At 44.3% G+C, this 19,914-nt stretch overlaps 1 protein-coding gene across 5 annotated transcripts in view; it reads right to left on the reverse strand.

Annotated features, from left to right (window-relative positions):
* Positions 1-19,914, reverse strand: part of gse1b (Gse1 coiled-coil protein b) — a 166,884-nt gene that overhangs the window by 5,527 nt on the left and 141,443 nt on the right. For all 5 annotated transcript variants that reach the window (XM_085168036.1, XM_085168058.1, XM_085168044.1 and 2 more), the window contains 10 exons: positions 17,963-18,160; positions 10,978-11,186; positions 6,427-6,593; positions 5,988-6,182; positions 4,451-4,618; positions 3,940-4,307; positions 3,410-3,731; positions 1,487-2,130; positions 1,229-1,341; positions 853-1,114 (listed from right to left, as the gene is read on the reverse strand). In XM_085168036.1, the coding sequence (XP_085024162.1) occupies positions 853-1,114; positions 1,229-1,341; positions 1,487-2,130; positions 3,410-3,731; positions 3,940-4,307; positions 4,451-4,618; positions 5,988-6,182; positions 6,427-6,593; positions 10,978-11,186; positions 17,963-18,160 (2,646 nt within the window). The remainder of the gene's footprint in view (positions 1-852; positions 1,115-1,228; positions 1,342-1,486; positions 2,131-3,409; positions 3,732-3,939; positions 4,308-4,450; positions 4,619-5,987; positions 6,183-6,426; positions 6,594-10,977; positions 11,187-17,962; positions 18,161-19,914) is intronic.

Raw genomic sequence — 19,914 nt, forward strand, 5'->3', positions numbered from 1 at the left:
GTCAATTTCTGGAATGCATTGTTAAATATAATATATATGTTATGTTAAAAAATATGTTCAATACGATGCATTTAATATAGGTATATGGCACTGACAAGATCATTTCAACCCCTTATTTCCTTTGAGGCTTAAGTCAGCAAGCTACCTTGAGAGAAGGTAATGGAAGTAAAGCATTAATGAGATCAGGATGAACTGAAAATGACTAGTACTCTCTATTAGCTAAATGAGCATGCAATCAGTCTTCTTCACACTGCTGAAATGAGATGTCAAAGAGAAAAGATATGAATAATTGATGGAGGTGTTTGGTATGGTGCGTTAAAGGCACTGGGGGAGTTCTGTGCTGTACGAGTTACTAGCTAGATTGCCAAAGCATACAGATGTGTGCCCTGTTATTCCTTGATATAATGTTCAAACATTTGTCAGTGTCAGGGAAAAGTAGTCTGTATCTCCAATTTATGAAATTTTCTCATTGCAGGCAACAAGCATGGCCTCTTTCATACAGGAGATCTTTCCTTTTGCAATGAGGAAGCCACTCATGCACTGATGGGCAAGGTTAGCTCTTCCACCAACCACAAAAAAGCAAAACTAAAAGATGCACATTTAAAATAACCGCAGAACAGACTATATATATATATATATATATATATATATATATATATTTATATATATATATATATATATATATATATATATATATATATATATATATATATATATATATATATATATATATATATATATATATATATACACACACACACACACACACACCTGGAGGGTTAAAGCAAAAATGAGTAAGCGAATCAAAAGTGTAGAATGCTCTAATCTCTTTCTCACTAAAAATTGCCTTACCTTTTCTCTGCTGTACAGTCACATGGGACAGTCTAAACATGGTGAGGAATCGCTTCTTATCCTCCAACTCTGGCGCTCGGTCCATCTCCTCAGGGGTAAAACGTGTGCTGAGCTGAGGTGGAGGAGTGCGTTTTGATTGTGAGGCAGGTGGGGAGGGACTGTGCTCTCTGAGCATCCTCCTTCTCTTCCTTCTCTTCTGCTGCACCAGCTCATCTCGTCGGCCCATTGTGGTCAGGCCAAACACTCCCAGAAAGTCCAGTTTCTGTACAGAGATGAGAAAAACAATCATCTTACTGTGATGTTTCATCATGAGCGCTTGTGTGTTCTTCAATCATGCAAAGGTACAGAAAGCACATGTGTTGGAAAATCTTTTTACCTCTGTAGAGTCATCCAGTTTCAGTGGAGGCTGCTCAGCTACTCTCCTGAGGTGGGCTCTCACCTCTTCTTCATCACTCTCATCGTATGAGTCATCCAGCTCATAATAGTACCCTGCAGCAAACACAGAGGTCACCCCTGACACTCAACTCTTTAAATTCTCTAATAAGGATGTCAGTTCTATATCTATAAAAAAACAGAACTGATCTTTGATTTTCCAAGCAAGTTATACATCCCATCATAGTATCTGGGTAAGTACCTTTCTCCCTGGCTTCCTTTCTCCTCTTCTCCTCCAGGTCCAGCTTGCTGACAGGCCTCCGATGCTGCTGAAGAAACTCGTCATAGATCAGCTTCGCGTCTGGGACCATGCCCAATGAGGCTACCTGTCCCAGTCCCATTGTTGGCCCAGAAACCACTGCTTGTCCATGTCTACTATACCCTGGGTGACCCTGGAGGCTCTTTATTCCAGCATTGGTTTTCAGGCTTCCCTCCAGTTCATACTGGCTGGAGAGAGACATGGAAGCCCTCTGCTGGCTCAAAAATGAATGGGCGGATTTCTCTAAATCAGCAAGGTATGTGCTGGGCTCAGGCAGACCTGGGGGACCTCTCAAAGGAGGATATTTCTCCATTGCACCACCGTCTCTTCTTCGGGCTCCGTCTTCATATCTGGAGGGTCCTGGGGGCAGCCGACTGAGCTCATAGTGTCCCATCCCTGAGGGCTCATGGTTACGTCTCGACTCTGAGGCTGTGTCTATAAGAGATGCAGGGTTCCACAGGGTGGTAGGAGGCGGAGGGTGATGTTCACGCGGTGGCTGTGGAGGTTTGGGGGAGATGAGAGGTGGAGGGGCACCTAAGAGAGGGTTGAGTTCCCTGTTTCCTGGTTCATGATGATTAGGTATTGGTCTGCAGAGATACAACGGAACAGCAATTATTAATCTGTTATACATGCAGGGTAACACCCATATCTCTTCTAAAATTGAGAAATAGTGTTTCTGAATCATGCATGCTATGCAGGGACGCACAACATTTGCCCATATGCCCTGCCTACTTCCTTTCATCCATGTCAGTATGTCTGTGGATCTGCGTGTCTGTGCAAAGCAGTGTTATCAAGCCCAGACAGAGTAGCCCAGAGCAGAGTGAGAATGTGGCCAAGGCACACACACTGTCCTCCAGATATAGAGAGCTGTTTTTGATCTGGTAGGCCCTTGTAGTGAGGCATGCACACACAGGAAGAGAGCAGTATACTGAGGAAGAGGCCGGAGCAATGTTCTCCTAACAGGCTTCTGGAGAAGAGAAGAACTGACAGAGAGAGCTTAAGAAGAACAATGAATTATTAGAATAGGGGGGAGGAAATGGTAATGGCAGACGACTGATGGACACTGTCTCAAACTTCATTCCAAATCAAACCTGGCAGGAGCAGGCACTGCATGACCAGTCAAATTGTCTATGCCTCCTGTTTGTGTTTTCTTTTCTGTGTGTTTGTGTGTGTGTGTCACTGAGTAAATGTGTCTTATCTGCAATCTGCAGCCTGTCAGCTGTGATTCTGCGATTATACTGTAGGTAAGTTACCGATAGCAGACGTGTGTATCTTTCCGGTCCTACCAGCATGAACCACAACCTCACTTCTGAATCAAACACAATAACACACACAGAGGCACAGTAACAAATAAGGTCTGGGGCTTATGCTATGCAAGAGTGAGAGGATTAAAAAGTATTAGCCCTTGTGTATCTTAGCAGTTCCACTTGCTGGCTATTTGAACCCCCTACCCATTTCAACTCATGAAACAGCAGTCATCAGGATTCCTCTTCATAACCTACAACAATGCCTAAACAGTGCCTATTATTTTTCTACATGTCAGGCCTGGAAGGGAGCTTGGACAGATATAGAGTAGATGTGAAGCTTCTTACTCTTTTACAGTCCTGCCTGAAAACCAACTTCTAAGGCCTGCCAGCCTCCAAGACTTCAAAACCACAGGCACAACTGTCCCTATCAGACTAGCAGAGCCATCCAAAACCCCCCAGAAATAGTGAGCACATTGAAAGCATGCATTAATTTTGCTGTCAATCCCCCCCTCTCTCTATCAGATAACAGGAGAAAATAAATACTGCAACTACATGCTATGTTGTATGACATTTTTGCACAAATTGGCTGGACTGAAACAAGTTAAGCGTGCAGTCTCACCTGTGCGACTCCGTCCTGTGATCTGGAGTGTCACCTGGCCGACCCAAGTCCAGGTGCTGCTCCAGAACCTGCTGGCGGAATTCAGACACCTGGCACTGACGATCTTCTTTCTCCTGACGCAGCTTGCGTTGCCGTGCCATCCACCTCTCCTCCTCGTCTTTCCTCTGAGCAATCATTGAGGCTGCAAGCCCTGTTCCTGCAGTGCCAGGCCCCATGTAGATGCTGTGGCCTGAGATTAGACCATGATGTGATTGGACTATAGATGGATGGATTCCTGGTGGGACTGGTTTGGGAGCTGGAAGAGCGGGCTCTTTGGTTTTGTCTGTAGAGAAAGATTGGTATAAAAGAATTTAACATTTATGTTATAACAGATAATTACGTTCATGAAACAATTACTTCAAAAATTTATTTTGTGTATTTATTTGGTCTATAAAACAGCTTTGAAGAGTCAGAAATATCAGAGAGATATCCACTTTAAAGGTAAAAAGACTGTAGCTAATAGAGGCTAGGTGGGATGCACGGACACATACCAGCCCGATTAGGGGTTAGTCTTTCAGGCTTGGTTCGGTCCTCCTGTCCTCTCATGGCATGGAGCTCAGCCAGATAGTGGTTCTCCATGGCCTTGGATGCCTGCAGCTCTTTTTCCCTCAGTGCCCTCTCCTTCTGCCTCTCGAGTTCCTTCTCTCTTTCTCTCTCCTTCTCCCGTTCTCTCTCGCGCTCCCTCTCCCTTTCCCTTTCTCGTTGCCTCTCCCTCTCCGCCTCTTCCCGTTCCCTCTCCCTTTCTCGTTCTCTCTCCCGTTCCTTCTCTCTCTCAGCCTCTCGTTCCCTCTCTTTTTCACGCTCGCGTTCTCGTTCGCGTTCCCTCTCTCGTTGCCGCAGCTCATCCTCTAGCTGAAGCCTAAAAAAACAGAATGGAGAGAGAAACAAAAGAGGAAAGATGATGTGAGTGAAGACAACCCATGACCACAGCACACCACTTTGATATACCTCATATAAATAAATGTGACTGTATACAGCACTCATCAATTAAGCAGGCTTTACCTGTCAGACTGCAATGCCGACAATGAGGGGTGCGTGAAATCTCCAGGGTAGCGGATGCCTGGTAGATGCATGTGAACAGCAGAGGGGTGGATAGGAGGTAAAGCTCCCCCTGTTGGCAGTGGGTAGAAAGGTGACCTCAAAGCAGAGAGGCAGAACGGGTCATCCATCCTGAGAGATAAAAAGTGAGAGAGAGAGAGAAGAGAGGAAAAGAGGGAGTCAGTCAGTCTCCCTGTGTGATAGTGCAGTGTTCACTTTCATTAACCTGTGTGCCTCCATCTTCCAAAGAAGGAACATCACAGGCTTTTCCATCTTCCAAGGAAGTAACAGTATCTGTCAGATAACCTCAATCACAACACAGCATCCAGGAAGACAGTGTGATGTATGTTGATGCTGTGTGTTTGTGTATGTGTGTGGCATCCGCTGCTCAAGCCCTCATTAAATCCATTACAGCACAGTGTGTGATGGGTGCTGCAGTCCTGTGATCTGGCTTGGTTGACAGACCAGGAGCACACAGCCCAAAGCAAGCCTGGCTCTTTTCAACATACACACAGAGTGCACATGATCATACACAGTGTCCATGAAAAATTCAATTAATTTAACAAATATTCCACACTATATCTCTGACTGTTTTTGTTTCGTTAATAATCGTGCTGTTGCTTTTGTAAAGGATGCCGAAAAAAATCAATCAATAAAAATTTCAGAACAAGACCCTTTTCCAGATATATAAACAGGATTCTTTAATAATTTCTCACAAACCCACAGATGCTCTAGACATGAAGTAAAAAATTTAAAACCAAGCTGTTGCTCTCCTCCTCTCATAGCCTAGCTTGGGTAAAGACATGGAAAATGGGTTGTGCTCTTAACTGGTTGGCCTTGCACAGCTTCAAAACAGAAACATAAGAATGCTGTTTTTATTTTATTTTTATTTTTTTAACTTTCATTAGAACACTTCTAAAGTATGCAAATAATATTACTACAGCCTTTGGAGCAGTCATGTATATCTATTTTTAAATCAGCCTGTTAACCATTTTCTGATACAGCTGAGCCAGATATTTTCTAAGAGGGTTCTTAGCAACAGCCTGTCAGAAAATACAACCTGCACTCATATAGCTTTCATTTAAGACTGATCTGATCTTTTGCAAAGACTCCCAGTGCCCCCAGTGCTCAGTAGTAGAATGTACTTTTTAACAGACAATCTTATCTCGCTTCTGTTTGCAGACTTCCTTCCTTCTGTTGTGCTAGTCTTTTATCTGGAACTTCATTTTAATTTGTGCTCCCTGTCTTTTTTGCATCTCCCTTTAACTTCTTCACGCTTCATAAAAATCTTACTTCTAGTTAAATAAATACACACAAAAAAAACTAACAAAAAAACATAATTTTAACTCTGAGAGCTTGAAATCAAGGTCATTTATGCACTACTGCATTTACTGCTGAGCGGAACGAGCAGAACAAATATCTGCTTCAGTTGTATGTGCTGGTTTTGCACAGTTCACTCTCGGAGGAAATGGATGCCAAGTCAACAAATGCAGAGGCCTACCTGTATGAAGTGAAGGTTGAAGGGTGGGGCAGGTAGCTGTGGGAGTAGTAGGCAGCTGCAGTGGCAGGGTCTAGGCCCAAGGGCAAAGAGGGCATCCGGAGGGCATCCTCGGCTGTAGCATAAGGCCGAAAACCCCGGAGATACTCCTCTGGTACAGGACCAGGTGGCACTGCGTTAGGCAACTGTCTGGGCAGGCTGAAGGTAACAGAGGGAGTACAAGCACAAAACAAGAAAAATAAATATTGTGACTTCGATTTGTATGTGTTCGGTGTTGTGGAAATTCATTACATTTTTACCAAGAAACTATACAAATTCAAATTGCTTCCCAGCACCCATGTCAACAAGGCATGTGTGTTGCTGCTGTATTTTTAATACAGCCTTGAATGAACATGTACACTTTGCAAATCCATAAAAAATGTTAAAGCAGGGATCGACTCACTTAAGAGGTTGAAACCGTGACTCCTGCATGACAGCTCCCGGAGTGAGACCAAAGGCATAGGGGTTTCCCAGGAGGTGTGCAGGGACTGAGGGGCCACCCTTTTCCTGGGAGAGGGCTCCTTCTGCGCCCAGACGTTCCCTGCTGGCCCCATGAGGCCCTGCGTCAGCCTGCAGAGAGATACAGAGAGAATCTTAGTCATTGTTTGTGAGGACCTGTGACTGTTACGGTTGTCACTGCTCATGGAGCCCATCTTACGAGAAGACAGAACAGGGAAATAATAGGCCTGCTTGTGGTGAAGCAGCCTCCTCACTCTTGCTTCCTACCTCAGGCACTTTTGTACATTTTCTCACACATACCACCTCCCTGTAAAAATAGACAGCTCAACAAATCTCCAAGGAGGATATTTGGTAAAATGGATGAAGCAGGTAGACAGGGGTAACAAAAAAGCCTCACTGTTTTTGTCTCTAATTGTAAACAAGAGATGTCATCCTTATGATCGATGAGGATGTGGTAATGGTAGACAACAGCCGTGCTTCTAGAGATCTTAACTTTGATCTCAGCAAAGTGCGTGTATGCGCATCAGCGTGCGTGCAGAGCAACATCTACAGGGAAGACAACAAAGTCCAAAAAGCAACATCCCTCTGCCTCTGTTTCTCTTTCTTCTTTCTCGTTCACCTCCCTCCCTCCCTCTGGCAGCAAGCCTGGTCTCACTTATCCAATCCCACAACAAACACACACAGACACTCAGCAGGCACATACACCGTTTCAGAGCTACAAAGACATCCTGCTGTGGGAGTGGGAGTGCATTTTCAGAAGCTACAGTTTCCCTCTGACTACAAATGCAATTGGAGAAGTGAAAAACGCTACAACCCTTGTAAGTTGAACAAGAAAGGTGCTTATATATGAATATACAGGTAAGGAGGGTTTTCGTAGGACTGGTGGAACATTTATCTCTTGTTTCGCAAAATGGTACTAGAAGTTGGCAAGGGAACAACTAGAAAGAAGAAAAAGAGGGGAGAAAGCAAAGAGATTAAGCCATAAAGAAGGTGAACAAGAGGGGAAGGCAGTTCCTGCCCCACTAAATTAACCTCTGGGCTCCCTGGGATTAGAGAGAAACCTTACAGCAGTATGACCCTCTCTCTCACCACTGCCTCTGATAAAACAAATCCCATTTAGTGAGCCATTACCTCCACATCCTGTTCCACAACCACTGACCCAGACTGACACTGATGCGCTAACATCCAGTATTAAATGCCTCTAATGTTTAGACTCCCCACATAACCCTGTTTCTTAACCCCCACCCCCACTCCCCACAAAATCTTACTGTTTACTCCTTGTTATTTGTTGTGCTTCGCTAAACAGTGTGGCACTTGATTCTCTCAAAGCACCCATCTCTATAATCCCCCCCACTGCCATCGCCATGCTTTTCAAGCCTTATGAACACAGGGAGAGCTGGATGTTCCCCGCTGCTCCCAGCAGTCACCTGAAAAAGCACTTCACATATGTTAAAACTCTATCAGATAGTGACTTTGAAAGAAAATGCAGTTTCTGTTTGCTCTTTGCTCCACCTCATTCCTTTTCGCACAGCCTTGCTGTCCAACACTGCTGATTTGGGGCTGTCCCGAAAGCCCTTGTAACTCTTTCTCTTCTGAACCCACATTAACTTTAAGGTGCAATGTGTGTGTATTTCATCAACCCATCCGCTCTTCATTGTCATGAGCTCGAACTATCAGTGAGCAATAATTGTGAAAGAAAACCGTACATTGACAGTTAATTGATTTCTATCACTTGATTGATTGATGACAAGCGATCGGAATAGGATAAAACAGCCCAATCACTTTGAGTGACTGCATGAATATACTGGGCATTTATTTACGCATGCTCGTTACATGGTGTGGAGAGTCAGCAACCGTCTGAATCAGACAGTTGCTGCACCTTTCCTTCACTGTGTGTCCCCAGTACACAACCAGTACATTTTTGATGGCATACAATAAAAAAAGAAAAAGAACGCGCACACACACACACACACAGAATGAATTTAATTTATTTTCAAGACCTGACCAACGACTATCTGGTATTTTTCTGGTGATCAGTAGTTGATATTCTGCATTACACACAACTTGTGTGTCATGAGGCAATCACGGTTTTATAACCATGACTATGACTTAATAACTGTCAATTGGTGCAAGTCCCAGACATAGATTAACACAGAAATTGAATTAAGTGTTCCTTTCCAACAAAATTGTCTCATAAGACTATCAGACAAAGAAGCCTATAAAACAACAAATGCTGGTGCTGGACTGGTTTCAGCTTCTTCCTTTCACCATTTTCACTGTCACTGAAGGGCAACCAGTTATGCCAACAAGAGATGCTCGTGATTTTCACATTTTCAGATAGTCATTAAATAGATTTTAAATAATGATAATAATAGTGTACACTAGTGTTTTTTGTATTAAAATGTAAATTCTCCTTTATTTTACCAGTGTCTGATAGTATGTATTGCACTACTACCATCAGAAGGAAACACAACAACAACAACAACAACAATGCATTACGAATGCTAACATAACTAATACTAATATACCAGGATTGGTATAATGTATGGTGTTGAGAGATTAGTAGGCAAAGGGCAAACTTTGCCAGGTTAAGTTAGCATGCCAAAAAATTACTAAAACTATGCACAAAGATTCGTGACCGATGTGTATATGTAATATGTTTTTCTTGAAACGTCCATCTCAGCCACTTACATTTAAACTGATCAAAGCAATTTGGAAACCTGCATTCAGCCTATATCTGTCATGTACACACATTTTGAGATTGATATCTATTTGACTGTATATACATGTACACATGTATGGATTAATGTACGGATGCATGCCCACCTAAAAACATGTAGCTTCTACATATATCAGGGCCATGAAAAAAAACATGAACAACAAAGAGAAAACCTTCCATCCTATGAGAAAGGCACCTTATAGTCAACTCAGGCACCTACACATTCAAGCAGCCATCCCATTTTGACCTTTCACCTGCTAAAATACATGGCCTTCTATTCCTGCACTATTCTCCAGTAGCCTGTCATATACACACACCACTGTGCACAAATACAAGCACTCAAACTCAAAGACACATCCATTAACAGCCATCTTCCTCTGTGTGAGCCAGGCCCCTGTAACCCTCAGTGAGGGTGGGAGACCCCGCGCATTGTAGAGTGCTCGTTTACGCCTCTCAGATGGAGCCATGAATCCAAATTGCCAATTATAAAGCAATTACAGGCAGCAGCGGGAGCAGACTCCTGCAGTCATTAAAGCAAAATGCCAACGCACCAAGCCCTCCCTTCTTCACTGCCTTGCCTGTTACCCCCCTCTGAAAGACAGACTCATCTCTCAGCCTGAGAGACACTAAAATGCTCTTTTAAAGCAGTGAAAGCAGGACACATTAATTTGTACACACAGCAACAGACAAGTTTTCCCGGACATGCTGCATGGGTTTTCGGAACTTGATTGCTCCTTCTGTCTGTAACCGTTTGCGTGTGCGATTCAGTAACAGAAAGTTCCATTAAAGTCATCTTTGTTTTACAGGAAGATTTTGATAATATGTGTGTGTGTATCCTTAAGGATTCTCTGGCTCTGTGTGAGTTATGCGTGCTGGGTGAAGCGGCACCCTAACAATGACGGAGTGTCGCTTCACCCTGTTGCTGTCCCATAGCCAGTCACCCCTACCTCTTGTTCACATTACTTCCCTTAAATTGTGAGCAACAGGGAATTCTTACCGGTTTTCTTTTTCGTCTGTCCTTTTTAAAGTTTCTGTGCTAACAAAATTACAAAAATGGTGGCATCTCTACAAGGTCTTCCTGTGTGTCTGTCCCTTGCAGCTCTAACTGACCCTGTACTGCAAAAGGTTCATTTCATAAAAGCTATAGCTAGAGAGGGGGGAGGGTCAGGAGGGGTTTGCAAAAGAGAGGACAATGGTCTGAATGCTACCACACACTGCTGCCTGGCTGACCTCCTTATTCCCTCTTCACTATCCCCCTTCTGTTTGTCTCCAGGGAACTGTCAGCCGCTCAGAGAGTTTCCGCATGTTGCCGAGTGCTGTTCATAACCGTGCACTTGGCCTGAACTATTAGCCCTAAGCTGAGATAAGGCGGCTTAAAGTAAGGCCATAATCCATAATCCACTCCTTATCAAAGCAAGCAGCTCTCCCTCTTTCTCTCTTCCCCACTATGAGTGGGTGCCAGGTTGACAAGGAAGACGACGCACTTGACTGCTTAGGTGAAAGGGGTGAGGCCGGTGGAGAGGTTGAATGGTTATGGGAGGCTCAAGCCTGGGACTGTGGTTGGGCTGGTCTAAGGGCCAAGTTGGAGAGGGGGCGAAGGGGCACAGATGTTATCGGCCATTGAGGCTGTCACCTCGATGTCCCAGTGGCAGCTGGCAATGCTTAACGCACAAATCTATTAGTTGGTAGTGGGTGATGAGACGTTTATAGACAGGCCATCTATGTTACCCATGTACATATACAAAATACAAACGGCCACACTGAAGAAATATTTACCTGGCGCCCCTCGCTTCTCCATAGGCCGTTACTGGTTTTTGTTGGAGCAATGGTGACTACAGGTGGAGTGTTTGGCACAGTGTGGCCTGCTGGGGGTACCAGGACAGGACCAGGACCAAGAGGACCCCTCTTGGGTGTACTGACTGGAGAGCTGTGATTGGTGGCCGGTGAAGACACTGGTGGTGACTCACTGCTGATGGAGGATGCAGCTGGAGAAACAAAAAAAAAAGTAGGATCAGTCAAAGTCTGTAAGAAATAAGATGACACACTCCAGTTTTCCTCTATTGGTAAAAGATAAAATTAACATGATTCTGTAGCTCTTTCACAAGGGAATGAAAAAAGGGTTTGGAACGTTACAAAAGCAATGGATAACACACACACGTAAACACACACATATACACACCGAGGGCCAGATGGATAGCCCAAGGCCCCTATTATGAAGTGACAGTGATCAGGATGAGCAGCCTTGTGAGAGTCACACAGCCTTCACGTGCAGAACACACATTCACACACACTACAAGAATACAGCTTCAACAGCCATACTGTATGTATGTGGCGCTTGTAGCCAAAGACTGAAATCCCCCCGCCACACATATACATATAAACACACACACACACACATACACACACACGCACAGCAGGTGGTGAAAAGCTGGCCCAATGAGCTTCTCTGCTCCACTGTAGCTGTGCCACATTAACAAAGCCCTCCAGGGAAACCCTGTAGCGCAGGGTCACGGTCTGGTCACATGCCTTGCTTTCTACACATTTTGCTTTTTCTCCCTCAAGTTGCAAATCTTTCCTATGATACGGTCACATTTTTCTATATCCCTCCAACTCTACCTCCTCACCAGCAGGCTACAGCCTTTGTTGGGTCTTCCTTTTCTTTTCTTTTTTTGTTTTAAATGATACTCATGTTTTGCCCATTTAATCTTAATTTCTTCCCCTTTTCTACCAACATCCTCTTTCTCTTTGACAGGACAGTATTGCTGTATGTCTCTGCATTACGGAGTCAAAGTGGGTCAAAACCTCTCTATGGGACACACACTTTGGTGGTGTAAAAAAAGGAAAAAAAAGACTGCAACGATGAGCGCTCATGCCCGAGTGTTTTTGTGCATTAGACTGTTTACGTGCAGACATTTAAAATAAAAAGCAGCTGAAACCTCAGGCCAGTTTCAGGGCTGCTTCCTGTAACAAAAAAAAAAAAAAAAGCACATCTTTACTCAGCAGCCATTTCTTCCCTGCGTTGGTTTCCATGGCAACAAAACCTAACAGACAGCATCAGCTTACGGTAGGTGTGGTCAGGACACTGAGTGATTTTAAGTACTTAACTCTGACTAATACTAAATAATGGAAAGAATCGATAAATGCAGCGAGGTGACGTCAAGAGAAAAATCAGAGAATCTGATAAATCAAATCTGTGTGTGAGGGGAAGTGGTGGTAAGACTGGCAGTGTTGGGGTTTTTTGGGGGGAGGTAAAAAACAAACAAACAAGGTATGTAAGACCAGAAGATGGTTGACGATACGAGACGATGAAGTGAGACACGAAAGTGAAAAATTGATAGAAGATGGGGAGCGTTTGGGGGGAGAGAAAATAAAGTGAGTGTGCAAAAGGAGCGTGAGGTGAGGCGAGAAATAGTAGCAGAAAGGAAAGCAGAGAGATAAGGGGTGCAGATGGGTGTGTGGGTGGTGGGGCGGCTGCTGGGGGGGGGGCAGTCATATCTTGTCTGCACAATGGCAATTAGTGGCCTAATCCTCCCCCCTCACCTCGGAGAGCCATTACTCTACCCTGCAAGACAAGGCCAATCAATAGCAGCCCACTCAGCCAGGGGAACGGAGGTACACTTAATACAGCTCTAGTGTCACAGCCTATTCACTCATCACACGCTCACAACATGCATACACAAGGATGGGGAACAAATAAGGCTGGAGGAATGGAAGAGGTGAATGTGTGTGTGCGCGTGCACACGCACGGAAGGGGGAAGTTGGGGATGCTAAGCAACAGACCTATACTCCATCTATTTCGCTCACCCCCCCCATCTCCTCTTCCTCCTCCTTTTCCATGTAGAGGCAGAGCAGACCAGAGAAGAGGAGGGCAGACTAAATAAGAGAGCAGGAAGAGAGGCGCGTGAGGGTGAGGAGGAAATAAAAGAGACAAGTGCCTTCTACCAAACGGCTTCATTCTCTTCTTACAGCTTGCAGAATTGATGTGCTCTTCTAAGCGTCCTTCCGCGATGCATACGCACACTCGTATACAAAGACCACAAACAGCTATTATTCCTCTATCGTTCCCCCCTCCTTCTCTCTAACAACACCCCATGCAACCACCACCCACCTACCAACTTTTCGTACACCCTCCTTCGTTTTCCTTCTGTTCGTCAAACACAGTGCTTGCCAAGCAGACGTAAATCTGTCAGGCTCGATGCACAATTTTTATAAACACACAGTACTTGCAGTAAGCAATAGCAACTGGGGATGTCTACGAGAGGGGCTGCATGTTTAAATGTGTACCATTTTTAACCTCCCTCCTTCAATGTCCATATCAATGTGTGTGTGTGTGTGTGTGTGTGGGGGGGGGGGGGGTGTTCCCCACACCTTTTCCCCACATTACTATGGCCATATGATAGGAGGAAAAAAAAAATCAATATATGAGGTGTGTGACTGGCACTAACCTGGTTGTCATTCTACCTATACCGAGAGAAGATGGCCATACATGGTGACCCTGTAGGAAGCGAGAAGAGGCAGAGGGAGTAGGAGGAATAAAGCACAAGCTGTTTTCCCCAGGGTCTAAAACAGGCTCATCAGCTCTCAACCTTCACTTCATTAGCAGTACTGATTGTCACTTGCTCAGTGTATCGTGGTGTGTGTGGTGTGATGACGGGGTTGAATGGAGGGGGTTGCAGAAAAAGAAAAAGAGAAGCCGTAGGAGACGGTAGAGAAAGAAAGAGCAAGGAAAAGACAGAAAGGGAGAGAAAGCTGTCTTAGTCCCAAGCTGCCTGTGATTAATGTGAGGCTCCTTTCTCTATCGCCTCTTCTATTAACAGTCCCACTCTCCCAGACTGCCTCCACACTTGACCGCTCAAGCTGAGCTGCACTATCATGCACACACATACGATGCACCCAACAGAAGCAATGAACAAACGAAGTCGTAGTCAGAGGTGTTCCTGGGCAGACCAATGACCCAGTGAAAAAGTGCAGAAGTTTACTCCTCAGTATTCAACACAACACAAAAATCTTTCAGTGTTGCCAAAAGGCACCTACCAACCCTCTGCCGCCACCATCACCAGCAACACCCCTGTCAAGACAGCCAAACAGAATCTGCTCTCTTCCACCCACCCACACCTCATCCTCCACCCTCCTTCCTCCCAGCATGCATTACAACAACATCAGCACTTAATTAAACAGTCCATTTCACACCTGGTGTGCATAGCAGTGCCCAGCCAACCCTGCATCCATATGCCGCCTCACCAGCATGCACTAGCGCAAGCCTCAACACGTGCACTCTCACACACAAACACACGCATACACAAAAACATTGCACACACCTGCTACTACAGTCTTGGCCATGCACTGACAACACAACACAAAGCCTGTAATCTGCATCGCTGTGTTGGGGGAGGGGAGAGGCACACAGTGTGTATTGCTGTGCCAGGGAGAGAAAGGAAGACGGTACAAGATGGCGGATGGAAAAAAGAGGAGCTATCCTCTGTCCCTTCGGCTGACGGTGCAAACGGTACATTACGTTTAAATGCTGCTCCAAAATCAGGAGAGGTGTAAGGCTGCTGTGTATAGATAGAGTTATGAAGAAGGGGGACGCAAATAAGCTTGTTTGTAAGCGTTTCAGGGACAGTCACGGCCTGCAGTGTTTTGCCTTTGAGAAACACACACACACACACACTGAGCACAGCGAGGCTGAGCGAGCTCCAGGCAGGCTCCAGATGGAGAGGTCATAGACACACTGCCCCGCTGTCCCAGCATGCTCTGGGCTCCCAGAAACAAGGGAAGCCTCAGGCCACACACGCACACACACAGACGCACACACACATACAGATATACACAATATGACCGACACCCCAGGTTCTTCACAAATCTACTAATTACTTCCTATCCCTCTTTTATCCAGCCAGCTCATTCCAACTATCTTGTATACCTTTATTTTCCCTCTCTTCATGTTCTCTCCAGGCAGTGCACTACGGTTGGTATGGACACAGCCATGAAACTCTTGTGGTGTTTATGTGTCTATGAGTGAGTAAGAAGAAACAACAGAGAAGATTAAACCCAGGGCTGCCTAATTAATCAGATATCAGCAGGTCTGCCTCTTTGAGGCAGTGTGTTAACTGTGTCTGTGTGCATTTGTGAGCATATGTGTGTGTTTTCAAGCAAGTGTGCACTGGATGAGAGTGTGTCCTTTATGCTGCTCCGATACTCATTATCCATCACCTCCCCTCTTCAACGCAGCACTCAGTACACAGAGCTATTCATTATACTCGCCACAGACAAGTGACAATGTATGTGTCTGTGTGTGCGCGTGAATGGGTGTGTGGGTTTGTATATAAACAGCAGTCGTGCTCAGGGTCTTAAATCAGTTCAGCAGCCGGTGGCAGTGATACTTGTACTCAAATCTAACTAATTCCTTCAGACCCGAGGACACTGAGTCATGGCACCTTGTATATACTGCACTATTTACCTCACAGCATCAACAGAGGGTGAGTGAGAAAGAGAGGCTGAGTCAAAAGGTAATGAGAGGACAGCAGGCTGCAGCATGCAAAGAAATCACGAGGCTTGCACAGTTGAAAAGGCAACTGTTTGTATGTGTGGGGTGACTGGGTGTGTGCTCTGTATAAATACAGGCTCTGCAGACAGAGAAGGGGCTTGAGCTTCAGGGGGACTCGTGTCTCTCTGCCCACCCTGGAGATGGTGCTCCTAACACAGGCAGTCAGCCCTTATGCCTGATGGCTGACTCACTGACACGTCACATCCTACTTCAACGAGGAAACAGTCAGCAGGACTCAAAATAATAAAGGGGATTTCTTTTTTGTTCTTTTAATAAAAAGGTGGTGAAGAAGTTTTTATCAGACAGGATCTAGTATTTGTATGACATAGACAGAAGCTCTCTGTCTTGGCAGATTGTGAATTACAGATTGAAGTAGACACACTTTTTTTCACCTTTTAACACAACAAAAAAATAGAAACACACAAGAACTTGTATTTTTGCTTTCCCTGTGTACTCTACCAACTAAGAAAAGGGGGCCATGTGACAAAGATAAGGAGAAAGCTGCATTTATAAAAAGGAGTCCACAAAAAAAAATGAAAAGGCAGTGTTTGACAGAGCGAGAGAGAAAACTGTGACAAAGTAAAGGGGCTGGCATGCAGGGTGGAGGGAGTGAAGAGAGTTGATGGGAAAGAAGTACTGAGGGGGAGGTGAGGAGAGGTTGGGTCTGAGTGCTCTCTATGAGTGTAATAAATCGTCAGCAGGGCTCTGGGTCCCATACTGTAGTGGGCTGGGGAGCAAGGTGTCCAGGGACAGCCAGAAAGGAGGGGACCATCTGATTTAGGAGCCAGAGCAAGGGTGGACAGCTGGGGTAGCTGAGCCTCTCTGGAGCCAAGGCACAGAGCCACATATACACACACACACACACACACACACACACACACACACACACACACACACACACACACACACAAATAATGTCGTCCTATTGAGGTTCTCTTGTGTAGAATGTGGTTTATAACCTTATTTGTATGTTTACGTATGCACCGGTGACAATCGGGTACACATATTTAAGACATATTTGCATGGGTCTACGTAGTGGAGAGACTGGTTTTGCATAAAATGAAAAAACAAAACAAAGCCAGAAATCTACAAGCAAAAATCCACAAAAACATTTAAAATGAAACATCTGAAGAGTGAATTCTGGTTGGTTTACAGTTATTAACAAGCAACTAAACCACTTAGTGGTTATTTCACATTCATACAGCTCCAACAGAGCAATTCTAGTGAAGTTTCATGTGTAACCACTGACAAGGAAGTATGTATGACAGTGAGTTGGAGAGTCAAGACACACACAGTGACAAGCAGGCCCAAGTGTAGATGGATTCACATACAGCACATTAAGTGGGTCAGCTAGAGTGGGTCCCTTCATACCAGCCTCTGTGGGGACACCAACTAATTTAACCCTATGTGGATATCCTTACATTGCTAATAACAGTTGAACACAGCTATGCTGGTCTTGGAGTATACATGCATGCACAAATATGAGCACTTCTATAAACACACACACACACATATATATCTATATGTATATATGTGGACACAAAAAGGCTAAATATACAACCCACAGACAGCTTACAGTAGGTGCACAACACCAAGTCTAACAAGTATGGCTATGTGAAGCAAGATTAAGATATAAGACACTCCTGGGAACAGGGTTTGGTATTATCAAATTTTTTTCTGCTTATTTTCACTTTACAGTCTGACCTTAATACCCAAATTAGAAACTCTAACCTTAACGTTGTATGGGGACCTATTATGTAATTTCCTGAAATACTAGAGTTGATTTGCATGAATCATTGTTCAAAATGACCTGTAGTTTACTCACACTGGCTCTTGCTTCTGCCCCTCAGTTCACCTTCTGTCTGAGAAAAGCTCCTTTAGCTTCATGTCCTTTAAAAGCACCGTTTGTCTGATATGACCATATCGAGGCTACTCCAGCTCTAACAGTTAAACATCATTTTTCAAGTGAAAAACACAACAGGAAATGCTCACATTTAAATAAACACTATATATTGGTCTGTAAATTTACACTACTCAGATAGTGCATACAAAACTATTAAGATCTCCGTCAATAAAAATAATAATAATTCATTCTTTATGTGAAAGGAACTCTTCCTACAGCACTACAGATCAGATTTTAGATGAGAATTCAAAGTAACTGTCCAAATTTCAGTTCTGTGTAACATCCCTGTCATATGGGCCGGCTGGCTTTACCTCGCGGTTCTTCTGCCTGTTTTGCCAGTTTACGGAGGGCTGCAGCAAATCCCGAATGAGTTGACTGGGCAGCTGGGCTTCCATTGGCTACGATAGAGCCATTGAGAGGTGACGGGGTAAGAGGGCTGACCGTCGCCGTGGTACGGGTCGCCGTGGAGATCATTCCTAATGATGGTGACTTTGGCTCATGGCTCATGCCTACAAATGAAGAACAAAGGAAGAGAATGGAAAAGTATTAGGGACCAATACTGCATTTCCATTAAAGAATGAGAAAAAATTCAAGGCATGAGGATCTGTGTAAATAAAAATACAGCGTGTGGTGCTGGGTTTCTGTTTGTGACAGCTGGAGAGGATGGGGGATCGGTGGTGTGAGGGGTTGAGGAGCAGAGGGGCTTTGGCTGTATGGCATAGGGTCAGAGGTGAGAGGTTAGGAGGGCAGGTCACTCTTTGTTTTGCTCAAAGAGCTGCAGTTGACTGCATGTGTGCCAGAGGTCCACAGTCATAGAGTTTACATAGCTCCTCTACTGAGCATGCTCCAACATTACTACCTTTAAATAGAAATATCATATTTGTTTTTAAAAAAAAATCAGCACGAAAATATTCAGAGTGCCTTTTGGTTCCCTCACATAACCATCACTTAAGAAAATGTTTCTCACACTGACACTGAGCTTAATTGAAAAAAAACAAAACAAAACAAAAAAAACCCCTACTACCAATAAAAGAAAATGCTGCGTCGCAAAGAGAAACAGACTTAATATAAAAGTGAAATTGATGGCAGTCTGGGCTAGAAGAAGCTCTGATGGCTGAAGGGGTTAGAAAGGGTGAGGAGGGTTGAGAGGGTCTGTCCTTTCCTTCCTTCCTGTGTATGTGTGTGTTGAAAAGTGACACCATGTTGACAGCCCCACGGTCAGTGGAATCCCTAAATGCCAGAGCGGTGTCTGATACCCCTACGTGCTCAAGCAAAACACACATACACGCACGCACGGACACACAAAGGAAGGCTCGGAGGACAGTTTAGCTTCAGACTCGAATATCTTCTGTTACGCAAACAATAACATACACACAGTTGTTCTGAATTCTCCCTTAAAAACAACATTTAAAATGAACTTTCAATGAACATGATGACTAAGATCTGCTTACTAAAAAGTAGCAGTTTGGCAAGCAAGTTCAGATCTCAGTTTTCCGCAGAAGCCTAGCAGAGCCACAAAGGTACATTTTCACTTTTAAGTACTTTTTCTATATTTAAGCCTAGCATCCCCACTACTCGGGTAATTTTGGCCTCTGAAAACAAAAAAACGTTCTTGGAACAGTCCTGCGTTTAGTATAAAAAATCCAGGATTTGGTTGGGCAGAAACAGAAAAATTTGTAAACAATGGTGCAAATGCCCACGTTTGTTTACCGATTAGATCTTATCAGTCACAAAAATTCTGATTTTACAGCTCGCATTCATTTTAGGATTATATTTTACTCGTGTGGGTACTCCTGTCACTCTAAAATCAATTTACGCTCTTATACTTTTTTTGTTATTTTCAGTGGCTTTTATGCGTTTCATGTTTGCATCACACACACCTGTCCAGTGAATGGTCAATGTGATTTGCGGTTAGGTTAGTAAAGCTGAAGACCATTTCTGAAAGTGTGCACAACGGAGATTGTTTTCATTTTAAAAACACTGCTTTAAGTGAAAATGTATTATTGTGGATGTAGCCTGAGAGGGCTATAAAAAGATAATTTTCCCTTCTGAGAAGAGAGCAGAAGCAGAGCACCGTGTGTGTCTGCGTGTGTGTGTGTGTTTTCAAGTGGATACACACACAGTGGCAAGTCAGGCATGAGAGAGTGAATAGCATTCCCAACACCTCTCAAGTTGTCCTGCCTGTAACCTCCCAGTTACCCAGTGCACTTTCAATGAACCCAGCAAACAATTAATAATGGAATCACTAAAGTAACACACACAG

Source organism: Neolamprologus multifasciatus, chromosome 1 (genome assembly GCF_963576455.1).
Source record: "Neolamprologus multifasciatus chromosome 1, fNeoMul1.2, whole genome shotgun sequence".
NCBI lineage: Eukaryota > Metazoa > Chordata > Actinopteri > Cichliformes > Cichlidae > Neolamprologus > Neolamprologus multifasciatus.